This window comes from Vigna unguiculata, chromosome 8 (assembly GCF_037176805.1).
Source record: "Vigna unguiculata cultivar grain cowpea cultivar isolate G323 ecotype 2 chromosome 8, ASM3717680v1, whole genome shotgun sequence".
In the NCBI taxonomy this organism is placed as follows: Eukaryota; Viridiplantae; Streptophyta; class Magnoliopsida; order Fabales; family Fabaceae; genus Vigna; species Vigna unguiculata.
In genome coordinates, this window is record NC_140799.1 from 37,467,270 (window position 1) to 37,493,836 (window position 26,567).

At 34.1% G+C, this 26,567-nt stretch overlaps 1 protein-coding gene across 2 annotated transcripts; it reads right to left on the reverse strand.

Annotated features, from left to right (window-relative positions):
* Positions 1–194: 194 nt before the first annotated feature.
* Positions 195–26,226, reverse strand: EMB2771 (E3 ubiquitin ligase). Of its 2 annotated transcripts, XM_028084755.2 has the most exons (37): positions 25,888–26,226; positions 25,617–25,680; positions 25,017–25,101; positions 24,356–24,594; positions 24,098–24,203; positions 23,838–24,001; positions 21,930–22,117; positions 21,779–21,848; positions 20,664–20,831; positions 20,069–20,559; positions 17,264–17,723; positions 16,605–16,943; positions 13,245–13,328; positions 12,380–12,472; positions 12,211–12,270; positions 11,998–12,096; positions 9,933–10,073; positions 9,094–9,174; positions 6,956–7,027; positions 6,652–6,723; positions 6,119–6,212; positions 5,955–6,034; positions 5,707–5,760; positions 5,518–5,595; positions 5,279–5,400; positions 5,031–5,191; positions 4,739–4,815; positions 4,544–4,657; positions 4,355–4,456; positions 3,613–3,753; positions 3,339–3,512; positions 3,052–3,115; positions 2,826–2,965; positions 2,579–2,736; positions 1,794–1,872; positions 1,512–1,610; positions 195–693 (listed from the first exon to the last, which is right to left on the reverse strand). In XM_028084755.2, the coding sequence occupies exons 1-37, from the start codon at positions 26,112–26,114 to the stop codon at positions 316–318; spliced, it is 5,418 nt and encodes a 1,805-aa protein (XP_027940556.2). In that variant the 5' UTR covers positions 26,115–26,226; the 3' UTR covers positions 195–315. The 2 variants fall into 2 exon arrangements, with proteins under 2 accessions (XP_027940556.2, XP_027940557.2); XM_028084756.2 differs by lacking the exons at positions 24,098–24,203; positions 24,356–24,594; positions 25,017–25,101; positions 25,617–25,680; positions 25,888–26,226 and having other exon boundaries at positions 23,843–23,980.
* Between the last annotated feature and the right edge of the window lie 341 nt (positions 26,227–26,567).

Genomic DNA, 26,567 nt, shown 5'->3' on the forward strand with positions numbered 1-26,567 from the left:
CTAATAGAGGAATATTAAAAATAATAGCAAGCACCGTACAGTAAAATTATTGTCTATTCAATCACATGCATAAGACTTGAATGTAAAAAATTTAAAATGCAAGCAAAAAATTCTAGATACGTAAGAAACCTACGAAAAAGATTGTACTAGCTAGACCTAGATGCAACTAGCTCTAGCTAGTAATTGGACCCCCCTGCAGTGTAAGACTACTGTACATTAATATTTGTAAATCAAAATATTACAATTCACATCTTTATCATCATCCTAATAATAATACTAACAATAATAACAATAAATATTACAGCTGATCAACAATCATGACAAACATCTATCAATCTCACTGATCACACGAATGTGAGTTCTTGGAAAAAGCAGACGCAAGAAGGGAACTGAAGATGACGACATAAGCTTAGGTTTGACTCTATCTACAGCTGTCCTAATTACAGATGATGCTGGTACATCAAACCACTGAAGGAACCACGACAGAAGTATTGAGCGTTTATCTTGGGATTCTCCATCAGGCCATTTTCCCAATTTCAAGTAGTTATGGAAATCGTCCTTCAATTCCTGGGAACAATTTAAGAGCTCTTCCACCTGCTTCCGAAGCGAACCAACAAATGTTGATTGAACAATTCCTCCTTTTGGGGAAGACAATTTTCCAGTCATCAGTGCCTCGATATAAATTAGTGCAAGCTGCGAGCATAAACAATTAGCATCGAATCAAACACATGCTTATAAGGAGTGGGCCAGTGCCAGTGGCCTGGTGCATGAGGGTTCGCACATATGAGGGCCTGGATTGGGTCTACCAACTTAGCGACAGGAGAGGCATACTTTAGTCATGACCAACCATGACTGATACATCACAAACACAAGCAAACAATCTTCCATTGCATCAAGACTCGTCCTCGTGCACAAAATTAAACGACTTAAAGAATTAGATTTATTTTATTTTAACCAATCACAATTAGATCTCAAAACAATGAGTGTAATCTAACTTGGTCTACTAGCCATAGTATTAAATCAGAGACTTTAGGAGTCACACATCGAGTGAAATAAACTACTTGATGTGGTACTTAAGGCCTGATGTTCTCCTATTTAATGAACTAGTATTTTATGTAAGGTTCTCCTCCTGTGGTTAAAATATCCTAACAATTATTGGTGTTTTTGTTGAGAGTTGGTTTATGAAAAGAGCTGGATAAAGGTGAAAATAGCAAACTGATTGATCAGTGAAGTCATCAAAGATAAAAGGGGTGCTACTGAATTAGAGTCGTAGAGTGAAAGCCGTTGTGGATGTTGGCCATTAAAGAGGGTGGCAATGTGACGAGTCTCAAATCAGAACAAGTTACTTGATGTGGTACCTAAACCTTGAGATTCTCCTCCCATCTAATGGACTAGTCTTTAAAGTTGGACTCTCTTATTGTACTTAAATCCTAACAAATATCACTATTGCTAAGAAAAAAGCTGTGTACCTAACGAGATGAGCTTATAAACCAGTTTAGAGATAGAACTACCTTAAAACCAGATATAGAGAGCGAGTCACCAAAAACAACGGCACCTTTAGTAACTTGTTCAGCCATCGATTCAACAGTTGTGTACAATGACAAATAAACCTGCATAATAAAATCATCATTAAAGCAGAATATCATAACATTCAAAATTTGAAAAGTGCAAAATCTCATTATCTGAAATGTGGCATGTATGATCAACATGGAAATGCAACCGGCATATAAGTTTTAAAATTGGACCATCTATTTTTCTTAAATTTAGCATAACAAACCTTCTTTGTATATTACCTGTAAAAGAGCTGGTCTATCTTTGCTCACACACTCAAATAATACTTGCAAGCAAAATTCCTTGAAATCAACATCAGATCTGCAAGCATTTTCATCAATTTATTTAGATATTGCACCTCTACAAAAAGAAGAATGCCATACAATCTGCATAAAGTCTGCATAATTATTTATACTTGAATCTTCATTGACTCATCATCTATCATTTTCAAACTGAATCCCAGGAATAATAAAATGTAAATGGTTTAAGAACCAAAAATGAAAAAAGAAAACAACCTTTTTGAAGGAAACCCTCAATCAGGTATGTATGCTTTAATATGATACAAAGATAGATGAAAGTGACCCAACACTGGATTACTTTTCAGCATGCAATGTATTGTATCTGTGAACTATAGATAAAAATGAGGCTCCCGTACATCCCAATCAATCAATCACACAGTCCCCTATCAAAATGTACAAATAAATGTTTTTCAAAGTATTTGTCAAGTTCTTCTTAAATAAAAAAGTTATACTCCATCTAGTACAAAATACATTTTCTAGTATGGATAAGCAACCAGTGTTCTCCTTTCTTGACAATTTCTTTCCTTTTTTTAATTTTCTACACAGATAGTTCCAGTATGCATATCAAAACCCATACTTAGATGTGTTCCTTTTGTGCAAGTCAAATAAAATAAAACTGATAATTATTCATCAAAAAGATTTAAGAAATATTACATAAATCAAAAAAGTAGAGTGAAAGACACATAAAAACATAACCGAACAGAAATAATCTACAAATATGAGCTTACCTATTATACCAAGAGGGATCACAGCAGAGTTGTGCAAAAGCAATCAAACTAGGATCAGATGAGAAGGTACCAACCAACTGATCAACTGTGATAGAATCAGATCCATTATGAATGTCCCTGATTGTATCAGATGCTTTCAAACTTGTCAGGCCAAACACCTAGATCAAGCAATAAAATAAAATGAGCATATAACAAATGTATAAATTATAAACATGTCTAGCAGTATCACACACTACGTAATTTCAACCTTGTGCATTGCACGTGATAGCAGTGACTGACATCCAATGGGATCATCAACATATGAACAAGCTCCAACCTTTCTTTTGATAAAAAGAATACCAGAATTAAATGGATTATTCTTGTCTCCAAAATTCCACCAAGGTTTATCTGTTATTCAATGAGCAATTGGAGTTACTCGTTTAAGAAGTATATAATTAACAGATCATATAAACAGCATAACAGTTTATGTTTACCTTCAGGGGTAAAGTCTATTACTTGAGGCCAGTAGCGAGGCCCACAAACACGTATCCTTTTCAACTGTAACCATCAATGCCAATACAAATTAGTTGTAAAAGGCTACAAATGTTTTTCATTGCTTCAACAATAGGAAATTTACAAGGCCAAAGCCATCAAATAAAAGTGAATTCAGTCAGAAACAAAAGAAATGTGAAACCCAAAAAAAAAAAGATTAACTGAACAGGACAAATTAAAGTACCCCAAAGATTTCATTCATAGGCCCCACCCAGACATTCAGACTTACAATTGATCGTTCTGGCAGAAGGCAAGGGGTGACCTCACAAAAGCTGGATTCTGCATAATGCTCAGTTTCTCTGACAGTGACCTCAAGAGGAGCGTAAACAGGCAGACCCGTGTCAACATCAACTGTTTGAATCCATCGTGCCTCTGTTGCAAGTACATATAGATGGCGAAATGCCTTCCAAAAAAACTCTTTTCAGAAAATAATGTCCAACTGTAAACTAATGAACATATAACCTTTTATCACAAATTACAGTAGTTCCATCAATCTGATATACCTGAAGGTGGCATCTGTTATCATTCGGACCAGTTGGCAAGCGTGGATATAGAGTAATTAGCAAAGCAGCAATGGAATGGTTGGTTGTCGAAAATGTTCTCATTCCACCACCAAGAAACAAGAAACCAGTAGCTAAGCTTACCTAAAACAACAGGTTTACAAAAAAGGAAAAAAAAAAAACAGAAGGGAAACAGAGCAAAGCTAATTATCAAACTTGTATGAAAAAGAAATAATTTAAGCAAATACAAGATGTCGCATGAATATAGATCATGTAATGACGTAAAAAAAAATGTTTTACCAAATGAAGTACAGGAATGTATGAATTCCAAGGAGATACTTCGATATTACTATCATAACAAAAGCTATCTGAATCTCCATAAGCCTTTGTCTAATGATGTTTATAATAAAGCACAAGCAGAAGAAACTCAATATACATGATTACAAAGCATAGACTTTTTAGTTCACCAGACACCAAATGATTGAAGAATACTTTTCACTGATTCTTCTATCTAAAACACAACTAATATATGTCTAAAATATAGAGAAATATTCGTATACACAGAAAGACAGAATACTTGTGGGCATGCAATAAAAAGACAAATTAAAGATCAATAGCTGTTTAGCATTATGGTACCAAACCACCACCTAAAGTAGGGCAGTTCAATAGCCAACCCCTTTGATATTCAAGATTTTATTTCCTCAAATAAAACTTACAAAACAGTAAGGCAACTTGCAGAACTTACTGCCATCTGAATGCCATAACTTGACTGCCCATCTGCACAATTTCTGCTCCTTAGAAATCTCAACAACCGAAAGGTCTGTAAATGTCCTGACCCAGCCATCACCTAGTATACAGAAGTTTAACCATAGAATTTTGGACATGATTATTAATAAACAATTAATTGACAGTGGCAGAAGGAGAAAGCAGGCACCACAGATAGAGATAGAACAATAAGGTGAAGGCATGTTTCCAATGTGCCGCGATCGATGTGGTGAGAGAGTCCATTCGGGAAAACCTTCCCACTTGTAGGAGAGACAGGCTTGATCTGCAAGATAAAAAAATAAACCATTTAGAACCAATCATTTAGCTTGCATTGGAGAGTTAGGCAGCGTAAATCTGTACTGACCTCATTAAGAAAGTAAATAGCAAACTCATAAAGTAATTCCTGCGCATTTTCATTTCTTGTGCCAGCAAATACCAGTCCTAACATGGTTAAGAATACACTTCATGGTAAGAAAGATAGATGGAACTTTGGACAAGAAAATATATCTAGGACAATAGAAGCGCAATGGAGATTTAAATAATTTCATTCAGTGGCATGATTAATATTTTCATGTAAAGAATTTGCATTATATCAACATACAAGCACTTTCTTAAACTTATCATAAAATGAGTGTGAAGACTAATGAACATATTACCAAGTGATATACAAGCTCCAGCTATTATATTAACATAGGCCTGTATAAAAGCCTCAGCATCCATATCGTCAATATCATTGTCATCACCTCCAATCCCTTCTACAGCACATCTGACAATCTCAGGAATTTGAGACCAAACCCAATCTTTTGAGGGATGAACCCTACAAAAAATATGCAGCAAACATGGATCAAAAGGGTGTCAAACAGGTCCAAGTAGATTGCTGCAACCTAAATAAAACAGTTCAAACCTGCTCCACATTATTAAATTTCGAGCAATGACTCTGAGCATTATAAAGTCAGGTCTCACATACTGCAAATCAAAAAATGTATTGGGAATTGAGAGCCTAGACACAATAGCCTCAGATTCTGTCTGTCCAAAACAATACAGACCAAAGTTAGAAAAGTTAGGAAGCAAATTAAATTGCAGCAGATAAAGACTTCGTTGCCATATCTATTATTTATTGTAGAGTGTGTTCATCAGAAGCACCTTCATAAACATCAAAGCAATGGCAATGATGGCTCCAGGTGCCGTGACATCAATATTGACCGTTGTCCCATCCATCATCTACAATAAATACAAATGTTCAAAATAATTATGCAAGAGTGTCCTAACTATAATAGCTCATACAATTTTATTTCATTGTGGAAAAAAAATTATGAATTGAATTCTCTGAACCTGTGCAGAACCACGACATTCGTCCATTGAGACTGCTGAAAAATGAGGTCTCTCCTGTTGCAGAAGTACTTGATCATTATATAGAATTATACACATTATTAGCCCTAAAGTGCCAGAAGACAGGATCACAACCGCGTGATCTCTTCCAGACATTCAAAACTAAGACTCATTAACTGCTATAGAACAAAAAGACAGAAGTTCTTGGCAAGGAAGGAAAATAATATTGGAAAATTTGTGAATTCGATTACATTGTGTACTTTGTCACCAATGTAGAGAAACAGGCGATTCACAAACGTGTCAATGAAACCAAGTGCAGCTTCCCCCCGTCCTTCAGACAACATATTTTGGTTAGACAAAGACCAGAAAACTAAAACCAAAATCCAAAACCTGATATTTATTTAAGCTCTAATACCCAGTGCAACAAGACCCAGTGCAAATCCTGCAGAAACAGCATGGCCCTCTCGCTCTAGAACATTATCACCTCCACTTCGGCGGCCAATTTCACCCTGAAAAGTTACAAATAGTTGTAGGGGAAGACCAGTTGAAAGAAGAAAATAAATAGAAACATAGGTCAAACAATTTAGTAGATAAGAAACCCTGCAAGCCCTAATCAACCAGTGAAGAGATTGATATTATTATTTAGAGTAGAAAGGTATTACGCAAAACAAAAGAATATGGAAAGAAATTTACGAACTGCTATTGAGATATAAGAATATGTATTACCAGACACATTATGCAAGCAAACAAATTTGATAAACCAAGTCCTAAACACACTAGTGCACAAATGATAATGAATTACAAATATATCAGCATGATAAATAGTAATAATACGACTATAATCTATCTTCATGTTGACTTTATCTTGATGGCATACAATAATAGAATAATTCAGGCATAAGTTCAAGCATTGAATAAACAGAAGATGAAGATGAGAAATATAGTTACCAATAAAACCTGCATTGTTTGTGGATGAGCTGAACCTTCATATAAAATCCCCAAAGACATTAAAGCAGCCGACTGAAAAAATATAACACTTTCAGCATGAAAATATCGTTGGGTGGTATAGCATGCAAATTGAATCTTATTAAATGAATAATGAATTTCAGCAGGACATACAATGAAGCAAGCAAGAGAAAGGTACAACTTTGGGCATTTACAATTCCACTTCTGATGATAGAAAGAACCAGCAGAGGGAAGGGGTGAAAGAGGCTAATCTAAATTGAACAAATAAAATAAACATAAAAGATACCTGGAGCAAGGTTGGAACCTCTAACTCTGGATAGGAAGATGGATGTCGTACAGGAATGTGAAAATAAAGTGTCTGTGAGAGGATAATTTTATCAGTTCTCCAAACATAGGAGGGACAAGAGAGAAGATAATATGATGCATTTATACAATACGATGATCTGGTTACACTAAAACTAACAGCACACAGTATGTGCAAGATACATATCTAAAAATGTATAAAAATTCATAAAACATAATAAATATATAACTACAATAGTACAAAAACAAACTAATAACATATTTCTTAGACATTTCCAAAACTCCTTGTCATCGTAAATTACTTTATATTATTTATATATAGGAATAACACTTTAAATCTCATTTCATTTTTAACCAATTCATATAGAGAACAATGTTTACATATTACTATATTATCCACATACTTATATGCTTTTTGTTTTATTGGATATAAATGTTTTGAAAGTGCGGACACTTCACCTCACATGTATCAGATATGTGAGACATAAAGGTATTGATACTTCATTGATATGTATCAGTGAACTATCCCAGACTGTTGCAGAGGCAGATTTTATGTAGAAGGTTGACCAAAAATACCTCAGTTTTTATTTCAGTGGGGGCCCAAAAAAATACCTTCATAGAAAGTTCAAATTTTTTGGGGTGGCCATAGCATCCCCAGGTCACCCCTTGTTTCAGCCCCTAATCCCAGAGTATCAATATCGGATGCATGAAGCAAATAGAAGTATAAATGCTTCACAAGATGAGGGATTAGTACAAATGCTACCAAAGAAGTTGTCCAATATAAAGATATTGATTTCATGCATTAAACAGCACAACAACTAAAACAAAATATTCTGTATGTTTAAGGATTAATGTTAATTCTTAAACAAAAGTTTTCAAATCAAGATTCAAATTGTAAATTGCAAATTGCATCAGTTAATATCTAAGATTGACTAGAGATAGGCAACACATTCCCTACAAGTCATAAGTAAATATCACCTTACAAACTAATCTTGTATGATGGAACCAAGCCCTGAGCCCAATATTGTAAGATGACATCAATGTCTACACTAGTTCCGTTATTGGGTTGACTATATTAGTCTATGTTTCAGAAATATCTTCCCAGGCATTAGAAGATTACCGGCATTTTTTACACACTTTGAATGTCTAGTCTTGGGTGTGAAGGAGTATGTTGAGATCTTACATCAACTATAAATATTACCAATGTAATTCCTATAAAGCTTGGACTCTAACTTTACAAGTTGGTTTTATAGGATTAAGTTAGACCTTAAGTCCAAATTATAAAATGATATTAGAGCTTAACCTAGATTCATTATTTGGTCCATACATATTTTTTCTGTCTATTCCTAGGCATGAGCCACCTTCATTTTTTTGGCACACAACACAATCAGATGGATGATACACACAAGTCAACAAATTCAAGTGAGATTCCCGACATGAGCTGATTCACTCTCTGGTTTGCATTGATGAGTGGCGTAATAGATTCACACCATTCAAATTGCAAGTCAAATGATTGCTACAATACTCCCCCCTCCCACCAAAAACAATCAATTATTTTGTTCCCCTGTTTTGGATAAAAGAAGAAAATTAACAGATAGACTATAATGGAGGATAGACTGTAATGGAGCAAGAAAATTTGATTCAAATTGTTACCCTAAAGGCATTCTTATCAACAGAACCATATCCTTGAAATCAATTTATTTTAAGCAAACTTGACAGTCGCTTAGCAAATTAGTTCTAAGGAAAACTATAGAATTAAGGAGGTTTATTATTTTATTTTACCACATTCAAATTAAAGTATTACCATTTCTCATGCTCATGGAAAACAATTGAACTAGGCATATCCAAGATTTAATTTTCATGGATTGACCGCAATGGGTGTTTTACATTATACTTCAGCTTGAGATGCCTCTACTTCTGTTTCCACTGTATCAAATTGTGTTTTCGTATATTATAACGGTAAGCTCTTTAGTGATTGAAAAAAAAAACAATGCAATCCATAAGATAACTTGAAGAGCTCAAAGCTAGTAAAACAATTTTTCAAGTGCACTGAAACTATTATCTAGCATCTAAGAGCAGAGATCTGCATCAATTTCATCGAAAAGTTGTGCTTGATAATACCTTTGATATAGCTGGATGCATAGTGCCTCCATAAGAAGCTGCAAGACCAAGCATCAATCCCACAGTGGTACTTTCATGCTCCTGAACAAACATAGGAAAAATCACTTTTTCATACAAAATGGAAAAGTTGAAAACATGATAATATAACATAAGAGGGAAGATAGGACAAATTGTCCTTGAGTTCATTGAAATTAAAAGAATTATGTGGCATCAACCATTTTGTAGTGACAATAAGGCCCCCATAATCAAACATTTCACTGACTCCACCTTTAGCAAATTCAGTTTCCAACTTATGTTTTAGTTGATTGAATTTAGTTATGACTCCAATCACTCTCATAAGAATATTTCAGTTTAAAAAGAACTCTGAGAACTCTAAAATAACACTGTATTTTCCATCAGCGACCTCAATTGTCTGCTTGCACCTTTACCAACTAAAAATACCCAACCCCCCACCAAAAAAGAAAATTTGTCTGAAATTGCATTGCAGGAACAACAGACAAGACACAAACACACTGCAATGCAGTTCCTTTAGCTAGGGGCAGCAGCAATGCAGATTACATGACTGCAGCACTTGGTAACTAGCACCAAATACCTTAAGTTTAGCAGCTTTCAACCAATAATTAGACACAATCTGACTTGAAAAGTAACTCTAAAAAGGGCCAAAAAAGTAAAGATTGAGCTCATAGCAGCAGCAGCAACATATAATGCATGCTATGGAACATATTATTTTCAATAGAAATTTAAGATTAATTATTTCTATTTTGTAACAATAAATCATCACCACTAGAATAAAATGAAAGAATAAAATGAAATGATAATGAAGCATTAGAGGATTAAACCTGAGAAAAATACTGGTAGATGTCAGTAACAGCTAATACACGCAGAAATCCATGCAATCCTAGTGCAAGTAGAAGTCCAGCGTGAACAGAATTTGGCTCTTCAGGTCTGTTATACAAAATCCATGTTCTTGACATTCTTCCCTGCAAAAGGGATTTATATGCAATTATAAGAAATATGCAAGCTACGATATCAAATACCCAAACCAAATGTTGTGTTAAAAGTGGGCTTTAAGCCTAACTCAACCCCACAAACCGGTTTGAAAGGTAATGTTTGCACCCCACTTATATACTATGAAGTGGCCTTATCTCTAGTCGATGTGGGACTTCCAACACATCCCTTCACGCCGAGATATATTCATCTCGTGCGTGGGACTAGAAATTAGTGGGTGGTTCGTTAGCGGCACGATAGCGGATGGAACAGAATATCCAAGAAATCTCACTAGGATAGGCTCTAACTTGGCTCTGATATCATGTTAAAAGTGGACTTTATCTCTAGTCGATGTGGGACTTCCAACACTTTGTTAAGTAAAAACGTTGCTGAGACTAAACAATTGCTTTAAAACACATAGACACCTTTTATGCTTTTTATGTATGCCTATAATATCTGACAGATTCCATTAACAATTATGTTTGTTTGGTAAAAGGAAAAGGACAGAAAAAGCACCAAAAGATAAATAATCTGTTTAGTTATTGAAATAATCCAAGTTCTAAACAAAAATGAAGCCCAAGGATAAACACAAAACTGAATTTGTTAACCACCAATCCAAGTGACAAAGTTCATCCACAATCTACCACACAAAGAAAAGGACCCATTACCCCTTCCCTTTGGTTCTGGAAGTTGGGATTTGGACGGAAAGGAAAGGGTAGGAAGAGTAAATTTTTCATTTTAAAATTCTAATACATATTTTCTTGGTTAAATTACTGACTAGGTCCCTGAACTATTTGCAAATTTTCAAATAGATCCCAAATTACTCAAATATTCAACCAGGAACCATCAAGGTGGGAAGAATGCAATTATACTCATGAGGGATTGGTAAAGTCCTTGACGATGCCAAGTATCATTGACAAAAAAGAACCTGTGCATGTTACCAAACTTCAAGTCTCGTGAAACACGAAATGGGGTTGAGCACAGTGAAGCATGGCAGCAAAAACAGTGACAAAGAAAAGAATTTCAGAAAAAACCGTCTCCCCATGGACACCCTTGATAAATTCATATTTAAAGAATTTCTATCAACAACTTTAATAAGAAAATAAAAAGAGGAAAGGCAAATTAATCATTGAAACCATGGAGAAAAATACATATACATAAATTAGTAAAAAATCTGTTTGACACCTAAAAAGTGGTAAATATTGAATTATATCCAACAATATCTAATGATATCTTAACAATAATTGACATCCTCTAATAATAAAGATATGGTAAATGTTTCTAATAATACATATATAATATAGATCATTTTTATTATATAGGATCTGCTCCTTATTTCTATAATTATAACAACAAATTGTGAGCACCAACAATTACATCAATTTGTATGCAAAAGATGTCCATACTTGTTGCATGGGTAAACTTGCCAGTGGAAGCTAACAAACAGTCAACCCAAAAGTCACAAAATAGGATAGCCTTTTGTTAGGCTCTAGATACCACTATGAGAAGAGAAGGCACAGTGTAGTTTCTGTATGGTGGATAATAACTACAGAAAAATTAATTTCGCAATTACCATAACTATGCAATCCTAGAATTGCCTATTACAATAATTAATGATATCTAACAATATCCAACAATTGCCAAATTACAATAATCAAATATATCAACAATAACCAAGCCTTTTCAAATAGAGTGTCCTTGTTAGATCTCAAGAGATTGGCAAGTTTTGCTGTTCGTTTCTTAGTATATTTATATTTTTATTTTAGAAGTTGTATGGTTTTAAACCTTGAAGTTGTATCCTCATTTTGTATCTACCTTCCTGTCAATAAATTTCTTTCTTATAAAAAAATAGTAATTTACTGGCAGAAACAAAGTTAAACTATTCAAAACTATGTAACTTGAGGAACAATGTTAAACCTGGAGAGGGGCTAGTCTAAGTCCAGCAGCAACAGCATTATGAAATTCAGGCCAAGACCTGAGTTCTTGTATGTTCCTGATGTTTGGATCAAGATTAACCTGTGAACAGACAGACATGACTCATGTCAACAAACACAAAAAACTAATAAGTTCTACAAGTCATAACAAGTATTACAGAACACAGATATTGCCATGAATATGATATCCACTTACAGTAGCATTCTGTTGGGCTGGCAACCGACCAGCTAATACGAGCTTTGGGACAGTAAAAGCCTAAGATTCAAGACATAATTTATCAGAAAGAGTACATTTCGAGAAGTAATTTCAAATTTCTCAGTGAAGGCAAAGTGGAATTAAAAAAGAAGTTAAATGTAAAGAGAACCTCAGTTAAAAGTGTATATATGGTTGCAAGAGTAAATGCCCCACGTCCAAGAGGAAGTGAAGTGGTCCTTTGTGCAAGATGCCACAACTGAGCCTTCATAAAAGTAAAAGAAATTAATTAAAAGCAGATTTTGAAAAGAAAAAAGAAAGTATACCCATTCAACTATAGAAATAAATCATAAACAGGGAGTAAAGATAAAACAAAAAGTGAAAAGTAAATAAATAATATTTTCCTTTAATACAATTAAGACTATTAATTGCTGTAACATTCATAATTAAAGATAAAACTCATGTTAGTGAAGTTCAGAGTACATTAATTACTTTTTCTTACCTCAATAATTATTAAATAGTACGACCTAATATATAAATCATAACTTAACTTCAATATGATGATAATAACAAAATCAACTGAACATGAAAACTCAGAAGAAATACAAATTTATGACAAAAATATGAAGGGAACAAACATCCAGATTATGTGACCAAAGACACTTATGAAAATCCCAAGTCTATGTAGGATATCTATCCAAAATATCAATGCCGCCCAGAAGAAAAAGTTCTTCCGCATAAAAGTGGGTTGTGAAGATTATATTGCAGAGATACTGTTTACATAAATCAGGCATGTTGCACAGCACCAAATGGGCAAGAGTTCCCGTTAAAGTTAATATGACAATACATAACAGCAAATTTAATTTCTGAGATACATGCATATCACAATCACCAAGATCGTATACAGGGTTATATTAGAAATTTGACAAAAGAAGGAAGGTTGCAGGATGAAACTTGGCAGCATATCAAGTGATTGAATAATCATATTATAACAAAACTGTTGACACAAATAAATCAAATACCACAAGAATACATACCTGCTGGAGGTCCTGATCAGAAGCACTATGGTTAATAGATGTTTGAATTGCCACGGGTCTTGAAGAGCACAAAAGGCGTCTAACCTAGTAAAAGTAGCAATAGCCATGATCAGAAAAAAAAAAAAGAAAGAAATAAGTTCGTAAATAACTTCTGCACTAGCACAACATACATCAATCACTTAAAAAGTGGACTAGTAAAAAACTGTTAGTTTAAGATAAAAGTACACGTATTGATAGTGTTGGAAATCTCACATCAATTAAAAATATGATCAAGTATATTAGACACAAATCTTACCTTAAAAACCAATTTTGTGAGGTTATGTTATGTTATGCTTCAAGTTTACATTTTAAGATAGTATCAAATTTACATTTTAAGATAGTATCAAAACTTATGTAAGCGAGATTTGATCTATCATGTTACTTGCTGTAGGACCACCTACAAATATTTATTTTCATGCTAGAGATGTTCAATCCTCAGTGTGAGGGGGTATGTAGAAAACTCACATTGGACTAGAGATATAACCAAATTATAATGTATAAGTGAATAGAAACCTAATAAGTATGAAAAATACTTATTATTCATGTTTGATTGGACCTCTTAATTATATTTATTCATGAGTTTTGTGGGAAGTTTTAGGTTGTTTTAGGTTTCTTTTAGGTTAGGTATATTTTGTGTTTTATTGAAGATTATTGTATAGGAGATTGGAGAAGAAGTGAGGTTGTACCGTAAGGACCTTATCGCCCAATGAGCGTACCAAGTTGCACAACGAGATAACCAGGTCGCCCAGCAAGAGAACGGTTTTCTGAAGTGGTTATAGTTTCGAAAGTTACACAAAACTAACGTGTTGGAGTGTGGGAACACGACAAAACCAGGGAAAAACACAAGAAACGCCATTCTAGGGCAAGGAGAACTCAAATCACATCATTCATTCCATCAATTTCATCCATCTTTTGTTTTCTAGATGCTTAGGAGTCACTAAACTCCTCTTTCATTGGAGTTGGATGTAATGAACTTGTACTTTCTGTAATTTTCTTATGCAATGTAATCGCTGTTTTTGTTCATATGTTCTATCTCAATTATTAATGTGCATGATGGAAATCTTTGCTATTTGGTTGTATCTAATCATTGGGAAATAAATTGGAACTTAACCTTGGATAGAACAACCATGAGATTGGGTTCTAGGAATAGACGTAATCTCTAGGTCATTCTATACATCAAATCTTAATACAAGTCGTGTGTTAAAATAGTTAAGGAATTAATGTTTTGGCATATTGACTTAAAACTTGCTTCTAAGTAATTAGGGGCTAGTATGCTTATGATGTGGACGTTTGAACAAGATAGAGAGCTTGTGTAGGAAATATTGCATTAGTATGGTTCATTAAAACAACATTGGTGAAGTCCTTCCTAAATTATTCCATAACTTTAGTGTTTAGTAATTTTTGCACGTTTATCTTGAATTAAACCAATCTTTAATGTTGATATCATTGCTGAAATTAGTAAATAATTACAAAACCTTATCTTTCAAACTAGTTTTATGAGGCTGAATTAGGTTTAAAATCCACTTTCTGAGATCTTACATTGACTAGATATATGATCAAATTATAGTATATAAGAAGTGGGTGCAAGCATCACCTTACAAACCAATTTTGTGAAGTTAAATTAGATTTGAAGTATACTTTTTAAGGTGGTATAAGATGTTATTTTAACAAGATTTGTTAAATATATCGTGTCATCTACTATTGGTCCATCAACAAATATCTAGTACCACAGTCAAGATGTCCTCGACATGAGTGGTAGATGTGTTGAAAGTTCCACATCAACTAAGAACATGATCAAATTATAGAATATAAATGAGTGTACACCTCTTATCTGTAACACTATGATGCACCGGATGTCATACGAAAATATAAGAAGGCTTAACATTATAAAGTTCCATATACCACCATGAGTGTGCGAAAAATCTAAATATTCAAATCCAATCCATAATATTCAAATCACTTTAAGCTCATTTTAATGGATCTGTTTCAAATCAATTTCGGATTTTAAATCCAATCCAATTGGTTGGATACAAATTGGACACTTCTATATTTTAAAAAATCTAAAATCACTGTTCATCCCAAGTAATCATTTCGTTAGAACAATCTTTTCTACAGTTTGGCCGAGAAATTTTTTATTTGATACGCAAAGTTCCACTTTGATTTGAACCACGGCCATGGCATTGACAAGTTGGCCTTAGATGGGGTAACTTAGGCAAAGATTCAACTCGACCTCGACCAAGCATTAGTGATACACCCTCGGCCTCATGGCCCAACCTCGACTGGAGCTTCATTAGCAAGGCCTCAATCAAGGAATCCTTGGCCTCAGCTTGAATGTTGTTGAACTATTCACCAACTATAGACCTTTTTCTAAGCCTATATATGACTTGTTTAAAAGTTTGGCTTGACCTAAAAGCGTGCTTACAAGGTCAAATTAATAAAAAGACTTACAAACAAGTTAATAAGCTTAACTAGGCTAACAAGCCTAAACACTCCAACAAGTTTTGTTCATTACAAACTATCCTTTGTTTTTTAAAGACTCAGATTGAAAGAGACACGAAAATTACGACTCATTTTAAATTGACAGACACATAAAGTATACATAGGTACTTACATTGGCAAAGTATCAAAAATCAAAAAAAAAAAAATTGACAAGCAAAAATAATTAAGCAATGAGAAAAAGTAATACACAAAGGACAAACATCAATTAAAATTATCGAACACTTATTTTCCTATTTAACCATATTGCTATTAGTCATTATACTTGATTACTCCTTTCCTAAACTTAATTTAATTTTATAAATTATCTTAATTATTTAGTAAACAAATATAACAACTAAACTAATTCAAATAAAACTAAGTTTAAATTTTTCAAAGATAATAGTCTCGGTGTTAATGCCAACTTTATCCAAATTAGATGGATTACACGCAACCATGGATTTGAACTAATTTAAATCCAAATTTCAATTAGATTCCAAAAATCCAAATCAATTTTATCCAATTAAATGGATTTGGATTTCAAATAATTTGGAGTGGGCTTTTAAAAATCCAATCCATAGCGACCCTATACATCTTTCTATCAGTTTTTGTTGTGGAAGAAAAGTGAAAAAAACGGGAAAAATCCTCTGAATCGCTAGTAGCACAGACAATAAAGAGCAGCAGCACTTTGCCGAAATGACTGATAATCAATAGGACAGCAAAAGCCATAACCTTTTATATAATCCTATATAATAGAAGCCGCAACAGGGATTGAAAATATATATCAAGGAAAAATAGTCAAATCAGTTTTGTTCCAAAATCTTTATGCAAAGTGCCAAAACTAACCTCATTCAATCTAAGATCACGACCATAACGCAACTGTGTGCTAGAATTGAATATATGCTCCATACCATCAGTCATAGACCCGTCAACTGAATCTGTATCCTCAAACTTTGCTCCTTCCAATCCAATTGCATCAGAAATAGTAGAAGATATTGTCACTGGATGCAGATTTAGCATATAAGGTGTGGACATAGAGATTACATTCACATTGCTCGGTGTTTCAATGCCCCTATATTTGCATTCACGTGCCAAAGTTGACATTGCTAAATCTTGTCGTCCGAGAAGTATGTAAGCAGCAGCTGGCCAGTCATTGGGAGGTGAATCACGACACTTATCTAATGCCTAGAAGGGCAAGACGGCAATTAGACATAAATGCTCTGAAAATATGTCAAAACTCGAAAGACATAATGCTCAAAGCATATCAATTATAATAGCAAGAAATTACATGTGGAAAATTTTACTGTCAGATGAGAAAAGCTCAGAAATAAGAAAAACATTAGGCAATTCCTGATACCATCTAGATGAACATTAGAATTTTGTAAGATGACAGATAACTTGAAATGTTGAACATACTCCATAAACAAATTAGTAAAATGATTTAACTAATTTATATAAAAAGTTCTAAAACTCTGACGGACTGACACCAACAGAGTCAAACTTACATGACGAAGTGGAAGCGATACACCCGAAGGTAGTGAGTCCAGCTGCTGAAGTCCAAATCTTTCACCAACCATTGCTAAAACAGTAAGCTCCTCCTTTGAAGAATGTGATCCCATAGTAATGTTACAGTAAACACCAGTAGACAGCTTATTTCCCTGCAATTTGGCACCAGATAATATGCTATAAAAGCAAACTACTTTCCGGGCTATGCTAACCACAGAACTTCCTTCTTTGCACACTAAAGTTGGAATATCATTCACATTAGCACAATGACACCCATATTGCAAGCAATTTTCAAACCATCTGAATAAACTCGGACAAATTTTAGGCGAAATGGACATTCCTGGCTTCAGAAACTTTTTACTGAGGCCAGGGAAATCACGAATATAATTATCCAAGTAGTTTTCCTCAACCAGAAATTCAGCAATGTTGCATAAGAGAACTGAAAGAAGCTCCAAATCCCTGTAGATCATAGGCAACAATTATCAAATAGAATCAATATTTAAGACAAAACTAGAAGTGGGAATTACAGGGGAAGCTACAGCCTAAAGAACATAATGAAATACTTAAACCAGATGGTGGAAACAATATATGAAAACCAAAAGACAATCAAATTAACCTTTTAGCTGTGATACTCAGAAAACAGAAAAAGTTTTTGTTGGTCACATGATGTATCATTAGTAAGGTAAGTCTGGTGGCATCCTCACAAGGCTAAAATCTAAGATTTTGCATAACATCATGAAGTAGTAAATGACAGATGAAAATCTCAGCTAAAATTTTGGCATTGATTTCAAACTTATAGTAGCAATGGGCACATCATGAAATGATGAGAGAACGAAGATAGAGGCAGGAAGGGAACTAATAGGTATGCTGTGAACAGAGAACGGAGCTATGGTCCCCCCACCCCCAACATTTTGAACTCTTTTAAATCCAAAAAATTAACATTGCATCTCATCAATGGTACTCTTTTCTTTTTGTTTGGATAACACAGATAAAATGATACAGCTCTGCTCCTCGACATAGACCTTAACAACAAATCAGTGGTCCAGAAGGAGAATAAATCATAAAGGCAGAAGACAGAATGGAAATTCTTGTGGAATCTATTAGACTTTACATTTATTTTTTACTCATGTAAAGCAATAGTCTAGCTCTATTGTTTAACTGTTTTGTTATGACAGCTGTAATTAGAACCAAGAAGGATTGACACCTCTATAGGATAGTGGCACGTGGAAGCTTGCCTCTCCTCCCCTAGAAGAAGATTGGTGGTTGTATATGGGCCTACTGAAGTTGATTGTCCTGAAATTCGCTAGGTGGCCTAGAGATATAATAAAATTTATGGCATTGACTAATGTTATGTGCTTTCTCCTCAGGCCAAAATTACCTCAATTCAACTTTTCCTTACTATGGTTGTTATTCATCATTGGTCACTCCACCAGCCTGACCTTCAAAATGTCTGCCTTTATGATGACCTTGAAGAGAAAGTCTACATAGAGCAACCTCTTGGATTTGTTTCTCAGAGGAAGTATGTGTATGATCTAGTTTGAAAATTGGGTCAGTCTATTTGTGGATTGAATCAACCATCCCTAACTTGGTTTGGTAAATTTAGTCATACTATACACATATTTGTGTCGAAACAAAGTGAGACTAATCATCCAAATTTTCAATGTCATACATTCCCTGAGGAGTGTTTATCTAATGGCCAATGTGGATGATATAGTCATTAAAAAAAATGATGCCCCTAGGATTTCTCAACTAAATGAACACTCATTCAGGCCTTTTCAAACCAAAGACCTTGGTCATCTAAAATACTTTCTTGGTATTGAAGTGACTCAAGTCAAAGGAAGGTGTTGTAATTTCACAATGAAAATATGATCTCAAAGGATGGTGTTGTAATTTCACAAAGAAAATATGATCTTCATAGGCATTGAAGTGGCTCAGTCATAGGAAGGTGTTGTAATTTCACAAAGAAAATATGCTCTTCACATTCTAGAGAGACAGGGCTGGCATATTGCAAGCTCATTAAATAATTTTATAAATAATTTTATATATAGATACATTAATTGGATAAATTTAGAAATAAGTATTGCATATTCTAGGAAACAAATCCCTAAGATCGTGGGATTGATATACTAATAATAAAATCAAGATACACCAATATACAAAATTAAAAAAAAAAAACAGGAATCAAATATAAAACTTCCTAAAATATCTCAACACTCTCCCTCAAGCTGGTAATTGAGTGTTCTCCATTTCCAGCTTGGATATAATTCTCTCAAAGTTACCATTGTTCAGCCCCTTGGTGAATATGTCTACAAGCTGTCCTTGAGTAGAAACATATGGGATGCAAATCAAGCCACTGTCAAGCTTTTCTTTCATAAGATGTTTGTCCACTTCAATGTGTTTGGTTTTATCATGTTGTACAAGGTTGTGAGCTATGTTGATTCCAAATTTATTGTCACAATATAATCTCACAGGTTTATCCCACTTTATCTTTTAAGTCTTCCAGTATATAACAAACAGGGCAGCATTACCAGCCATTTAAAGCTGAATTTACGGCTAAAAGTAATATTGATTATTGCCTAAATTCACTAAACTAAACACTGTATTTACAGCTAAAAGTAATATTGATTATTGGCGAGATTTACTAAACCAGCCAATTAGCTGCTTCCCGGACAACAGGGCAGCATTACAAAACCAAACACCAAATATGATAGAAGTAAGAGATAACCAGAAAATGCATAAGATGTATACTAGAGACTAAAATTAAAAGGCATCCTAAATATATAATCACAAGATTAGAGACATACCTTTTGCGAAGATTATCAAGTTTCAGGCTTTCATAGAGTCCATGAAGAGATTCCATACTTTCCCTTAACAGATCAGTATAGAATGGCTTTCCAGAATTTTGTGGGTCATCTGCAAATGACCTGTCGAAATTTGATTCCTGCTGATCAAGTGACACTGTGCAAGGCATTCCAAATATGGAGTTTACCTTGCAAAAATTATAATGAAATTGGCTACTAATAAGGAAGTCCCATGCAGAATGTGGCACTGAATCAGAGCCCTTTTGAGATATAATTCTATTTTTTCTGCAAATTTGCAAAATTACATGACAAAAGGAGTTCCATTCTGAGTCAACAATGGGTTCAGCTTCTGGTGAATGAGCTGGATCACCATCTTTCCAGAGAAGACCAAGAAGATGTCTGTAAAAACTAGAACAAAGCCCCTCAGCAAGTGCTGTGATGCAATCATTGGCTAACACTGATGAAGGACTCTCACGTAAAGCACATCTAAAGATCTGCATATGCAGAGCAGATGTCAAAAGATGTAAAGAAACAGATTATACCAACTTCCAAGATAACAAAATGAAAAGAGATCATCTCTGAATACAAGTCATTATACCTGCCTATTGTTTACTATCACGTTGACTCTGCCCTCAACAGCATCAGCAAGGCCAGTGATCTTTAAGTCATTGCGAAGAGAAGATTCTTCTGAAATCTCCGGATCATGCAAAATCTTATCTTTATTTAAGCAAGGTAAAACATATTTGCATAGGCACTGCTTCCCAGACTACAATATAAACACGACATATCATTAAATAAAGCTTTATGCTTTTGCAATCTTGATGGAATCAAAAAAATGAATTATCAGAGGACAAGGGTGACAATCTGAGAAAAACTGACGCTAGCAGTAAAATGTATAAAAAATATTAAAAAGAACTGATGGAACTTGTTTAGACGAGTTTCTCCAAAAGAACTTCTAAGAGAAAAAATGTGAAGAGAAAAATGAAATTGACCTCTCCATAGGTAAAAGTTAGTGTATAAATAAGTTAAAAATAAAATTTCAAAGAAATTATATGAGAAGGTTTCTACATATTAGCCTATGCACAAACTTAAATTTAACTTACGAAGAGGTCAATTTCATTTTTTATTTTTATTTTTCTTTTCTAGAAGTCTTTTTTGAGAAGCTCTTCCAAACAAACCAAAATTAAAGCTGCCACGCTTATAGCCATATTTATGAGAAACCATATCCAGTACATATCAGGGAACAAAAACGTATGTCAGTAAAAACTAATACATATATACAACATCAGTTATATGCCAATCAATAAACTATAACCACAACAATACTCAGAGGGAATACCCAAAATTTACCATTAAACATAAAGAAACTTCACGTCAAATATTCAAATGATAAAAGAATATGATAGAAAGAGAGCAATTTTTATATAAACGCATTAATTGGAAGTTGAAACAAAGATAAAAATAAAGCAGGAGAATAGGAACCCTACAAAGCCACAGCAGCAAGCAAAAAAAAATAATAATCCAAGCATCAGCTCAAAAGAGGTATCAAATCCACTCTATGCAAAGAATAATAACCAGAACACAATATAATGGAAAACACATGCAGAGAAAGGATAGTCTATAGACTGAGACAAATACCAGGAGTCAGGAAGGACATTAAAAGGATATGAAGAATGACTCAATCAATTTGTGTCAATTTAAGTGCAGGCTTACATAGAGAAGCAGAACATTTTCAGGAGACAAAACCATTATGTCTGAATATGGAAGGACTCCTACTTTGACCCTGGAAAACATAGATTTGAACAGAACTTCGAAATTATGCACATTACTATAAAATCAATGCAGAAATAGATGGGATATGTACCTTGGGCGGGTTACTGTCACAGGTGAAGCCGCAATGGCATGTATGTTCCATCCCATATCAGGTTTAACATCAAACACAATCTCATTATTTATTTCAACCATCTGAAGACTAAGAGATAACAACTTTTTTTGTTCTTGGTGAAAAAAGCAGACAACAGGAGTTGCATCGTCATCAGTAGCCATGAAGACCTAATAGTCATTTGAAGAAAGAGTCAAAAGAAAAGAATAACTGAAGTGTATAAACTAATTGATAAATTATCCAAAGAGAAAAGGAGAATCCAATCCATCCATCCGGCTATTTAATTGACTTGTAGTTTCACTGTTCTAAGTAAAATCAAAAAGAATCTAGACAGATTTAGATTGTGATCTAACTGTATTTCATTTCATTGAATGATAAAGATTTAGATAAGTATTTGAACTGTAAAAAGATAAAACAACAGTTCTAACTGACAGCTGTTGTAAGTAAACCTAAACAGAATATACTCTGTCATTCTGAACAAAAGTTAGAAACTTAAATGAATAAAATAACTCTTCAAACAATAAAGCAATGACATGTTTTGGATAATATAGTTACACAAAACATCATTAATGGATTAACCAGTTACTTCTTTTGTGTTTAATATATCTTACAATAACATTCTTAACAATGTTGTTAAAACATTAAATAATGGTGACTATCGGACAAGGGAGAAGTGGATTCCAACAAAATATCTTACCATCTTTGGCAGACGAGGCCACCTCCAACAAAGTAAAACAACCCGTATCCACCTCAAACAAAAACCCCATCTATGGCAACTGACTATTTCGGTTACTTAAGTTGCCTCTCTGTTCATGAGGCTCTGTTTCTTTGATCCTTCTACGATTCTTTGCTTCTCTACTATTGATTCTTTGTTTCTCAACTATTTTCACCCCCATTTACTTTTCTGTTTTCTATATTCATTCTTTGTCTGAATTTTTCTTTCAATTCCTCTGTTTTGAGTCTCTCTATTTTGCCTTCAGTGAGTTTTGTTTTCTCTGAACTTTGCGATGAGGCTTATAACATTACCTCTTAAGTTTGTGCAATGCATAATTTGTACTTCTGTGAATTGTACTTTTCAAAATATGTGACTAGTTTTTTCTAAATATATTTCATTGTTTTAATTTATTTATTATATTCTGAAGTTTTCAACAATGGTATTTAGGTATATGATATATTTTATTTTGACTGCCTTATACCATAGGCTGCAGTTCCATTTGCCAAATTAAGGCAGATTTTTGTGTTGCCACCATCTCTTAATAATAACATTAAATCTTATTATGCAAATTTTTTTGACGGGTGGAGGAGTAACTTTTTCACAAAAAGTGAGCAATCCAAACATTCCCTAGAAGGAACTAAGTAAAAGTCATAGAAGTAGGATCTTACTAAAATATTGAAAAATAACACAAATGTGTTAAGAATGTGCAAAGCGAGATGGAATGAATTCAAGAAACAAAAGCCAGATGGCTGACCTAGTGAGAAAGAATAAAAAGGGTAAAGGAAAACACTACCACAATATTGTATATAATAGAACAAAGGTCAAGAAGCACCACCGCATCAAGGTGGTCTGCTTCTATAAGCAGATTAAAAATCAAATAAATTGAAAAACTTGAATAATTATTTTTACTAAATATGTTCAACTGAGAAAATTTAAATTAACAAACTTTTAATTATTAATTAATCATCAGCTATGCTAGAAAAACAGATAAACAGCTTTGAGGTCATATAAAGCATCTACATTATTTTCACATGTTAATATTTGAAAACCACAGGAAACAATGATATCATTAACTGATGAATTGCATTTCCCGTTTAAAACAAAAAAATGCGCAATGTATAGATGAACAATAGCCAGAAAATTATGAGGAAGTCTAATAATAGACTATGTCAAACCTTACAAGCAGCTGTCTGAGCACCTTTTCCCTGCCATATTTTCCGAAAGGACAAATGTTTTGGCAATACACTCATGGGATCTACAGGTAACAAACTACCAGCTGAATCATCATCAACATTAGAATTGACAATTTCTGCAACCCACAGAGAGTGCTGCATCTTTCCTGAATTCAGAGTAACACCATCATAAAAATTACCAAGACAACTAGTCATTCAGAAGAGAACCAGGATCTGATTGTTAGAACTTCAATGAAAGGAACCTTTATTGTAGGATGCCATGAGTGGCACTTGATCACTTGTCCAAATTGTCTTTTCATCATATTCCTTCATCATGTTCAATTTTCCTCTTTCTTCAATAAAAGTTGGCTACAGTGACAGTAAAACAATGTCAGTGAGTAATAAAAAAAGAAATACCAAGACAAGAATTTATAGAAGTAAATATGTCACAACACAACGAAACAAGATAAAAACTAGAATGATGAAATTTCAGCAACAATCTGTAGATTTTTATAACATACTCGGTGTTCATCCAGAGGATCCATCAAAATGAGATGAGAGGATACTGAAGTACCCTCTCCTTTTTGGATAGGATTAGATGAACTAAGCAGCATATCACGCGTACTAAGCAAAGGACTTGCAGATGAAAAAGGAACACGCAAAGGTATATTTGCTTCAACATCTTGTTGGAGTAATAAACCAAAAGGAAGAGGCCATATAGATGTGATTGTACGAGGAAGTGGAAGTGATACCACTTCACCTATAAAACAGGAGAAAATTTCAGCCACTGTAACACCAAAAACAAAATTGAAAACTTGAAATATTGACAATCTGATATATAAGAGGCATTACTGGCTAATGTCTGTTCACAGAAATGAGTAATGTTTATCTAACATTACTGGCTACTAAACATAGCTCCTCAGCAAACATCTGACACTGATAATTTTGGCAAAGGGCAAGGACAAATGTTTAAATGTCTTTTTCATGTATGAACGAAAACAAAAAGTCTTGTGAAGTAAATGGACCAAATTTTTAATTTAACCTTATTAATATCTTTTAATTCCATCCACCTTTTGTCCATGATTATCATTTAAAGTGCTCAATGTTATTCATACTTTGATATCATACGTGTTTTTTTCTTCTTTTGAATGATATGATGGTTGAACCTCATTTATTACTCACCAGATGTATTATAGATGGTCAAACGATCACTTTGTAATATACACAGAAGAGCTTCAGTAATATGACCGAGACGGCACCAGCACACCTAAAATTTGAAAATAATTAGTTATCAGAACTGCTCAGTAAATGCAACAAAAACAGCATCTTACTACAAGTGAAAAGAAATAAACAAATTTGAGACTTGGTCCTCCACTGTTGCACGTTCTCATTGCACGGGCAGTGCTGCAGCCATTGGCTGATTGGATAAATTTCAACCTCCCTAATCTTTGAAAACGCAAAGCCAAGTCCAGAAACAATGTTTCGAAGGAGGACTTTATTATGGGGAAAGGAGGATTAAGATGAAAGAAGATAAAGCGGCCTCCTTAACCTCAACTCCTAGGTGACCTGGACTTTTGAAGGCCCGATGGACTATTTCAAATAGAAATTCCCACAAAAAATGACAGAGAGGAAACGTCCACAAAGAAACCATAATATTGCTCCATGAACAACGTTCAGTTCACTCAACAAAATTTAATAGTACATGAGTTCTAATAAGCTCTAATAGGGGGTTAAACAGCAGTCTCGTTTCAAATTCAAAGCATGGAAACTCAAAACTCGTACCTTAACAATGTCAGACGGCAAGGAAAATCTCTTAAACACTCTCGCACCCGTCGACCATGTAATCCTACCACAAAACAGCACGCACATTAGATAAAGCAATCCAATGCGATGCACCAAGCGTGCAGCCTCAGACGAAGTAATAACCACGAGGAGCAAACGAACATCAGCAAAAGAACACAATAAAAAACTTCGTTTATCTTATTCCTTTAACTCCATTTCCGCACATTCGGAAGCGACTGAGCAGAGAAGCGAGGGTTTTGTGATAAATTACCGATTGCCGCGGATGAAAAGCTCGTGATCGCCACAACTGCTCGGTGCTGAAGAAACGTTGTCGCATTCATCTTCGGCGTCTCTTTCCCGCGCGATTTCTGGATCGAAGAGGAAGTAATCGTACTTGTCAGTGACACTGCCAGGGGGTTTGCCGTCCAGAGCTTCAGCGACGAGGCCAAACGGCTTGAACTCGCCCAACACAGTTAGGCAACGTACTCCTATCGACATTTACTCGGAGCTCGGAGCAAGTTCCTATGGAGCATGAGTTTGGTGGCAACGACTATGGAGCACAAGAAGAAGAGTGAAAGGAAATGTTTTGCAGCAGAACTAGGCTTTCGGCTCCCGCTCTTTATTTTTAGTTTATTTTGATCTTTTCGTTCAGAACAGGAAATACAAAAAAAAAAAAAAAACGGGTTTGGGCTTTAAATATTTGAACTAGGGTCATTTCTTCCTGTAACTAAATAGTTTCCACCTTCACTTTCATAAATTTTCTTGCATTTTTTTATATTTTAGGTTATATATATTTAGAAAATAAAATAAAAATTATTTTAACTTATATAATTTGAATTGTGTAATTTGGATATATTATTCATTCTGAATGTAGAAAATTACATTCCAGATTTCACGTTTCAAAATACAAAACAAAAATTATGTTATGAATTATATAATTTAAAATACAAA

Coding starts and splice junctions, on each gene's coding strand:
- EMB2771 (XM_028084755.2), bottom strand. CDS start 26,114: ATGTCGATAGGAGTACGTTGCCTAACTGTGTTGGGCGAGTTCAAGCCG. Junction 16,944..17,263: donor TATCGCTTCCACTTCGTCAT/GTAAGTTTGACT, acceptor TTGCCCTTCTAG/GCATTAGATAAGTGTCGTGA. Junction 1,873..2,578: donor GATCCCTCTTGGTATAATAG/GTAAGCTCATAT, acceptor AAATGCTTGCAG/ATCTGATGTTGATTTCAAGG.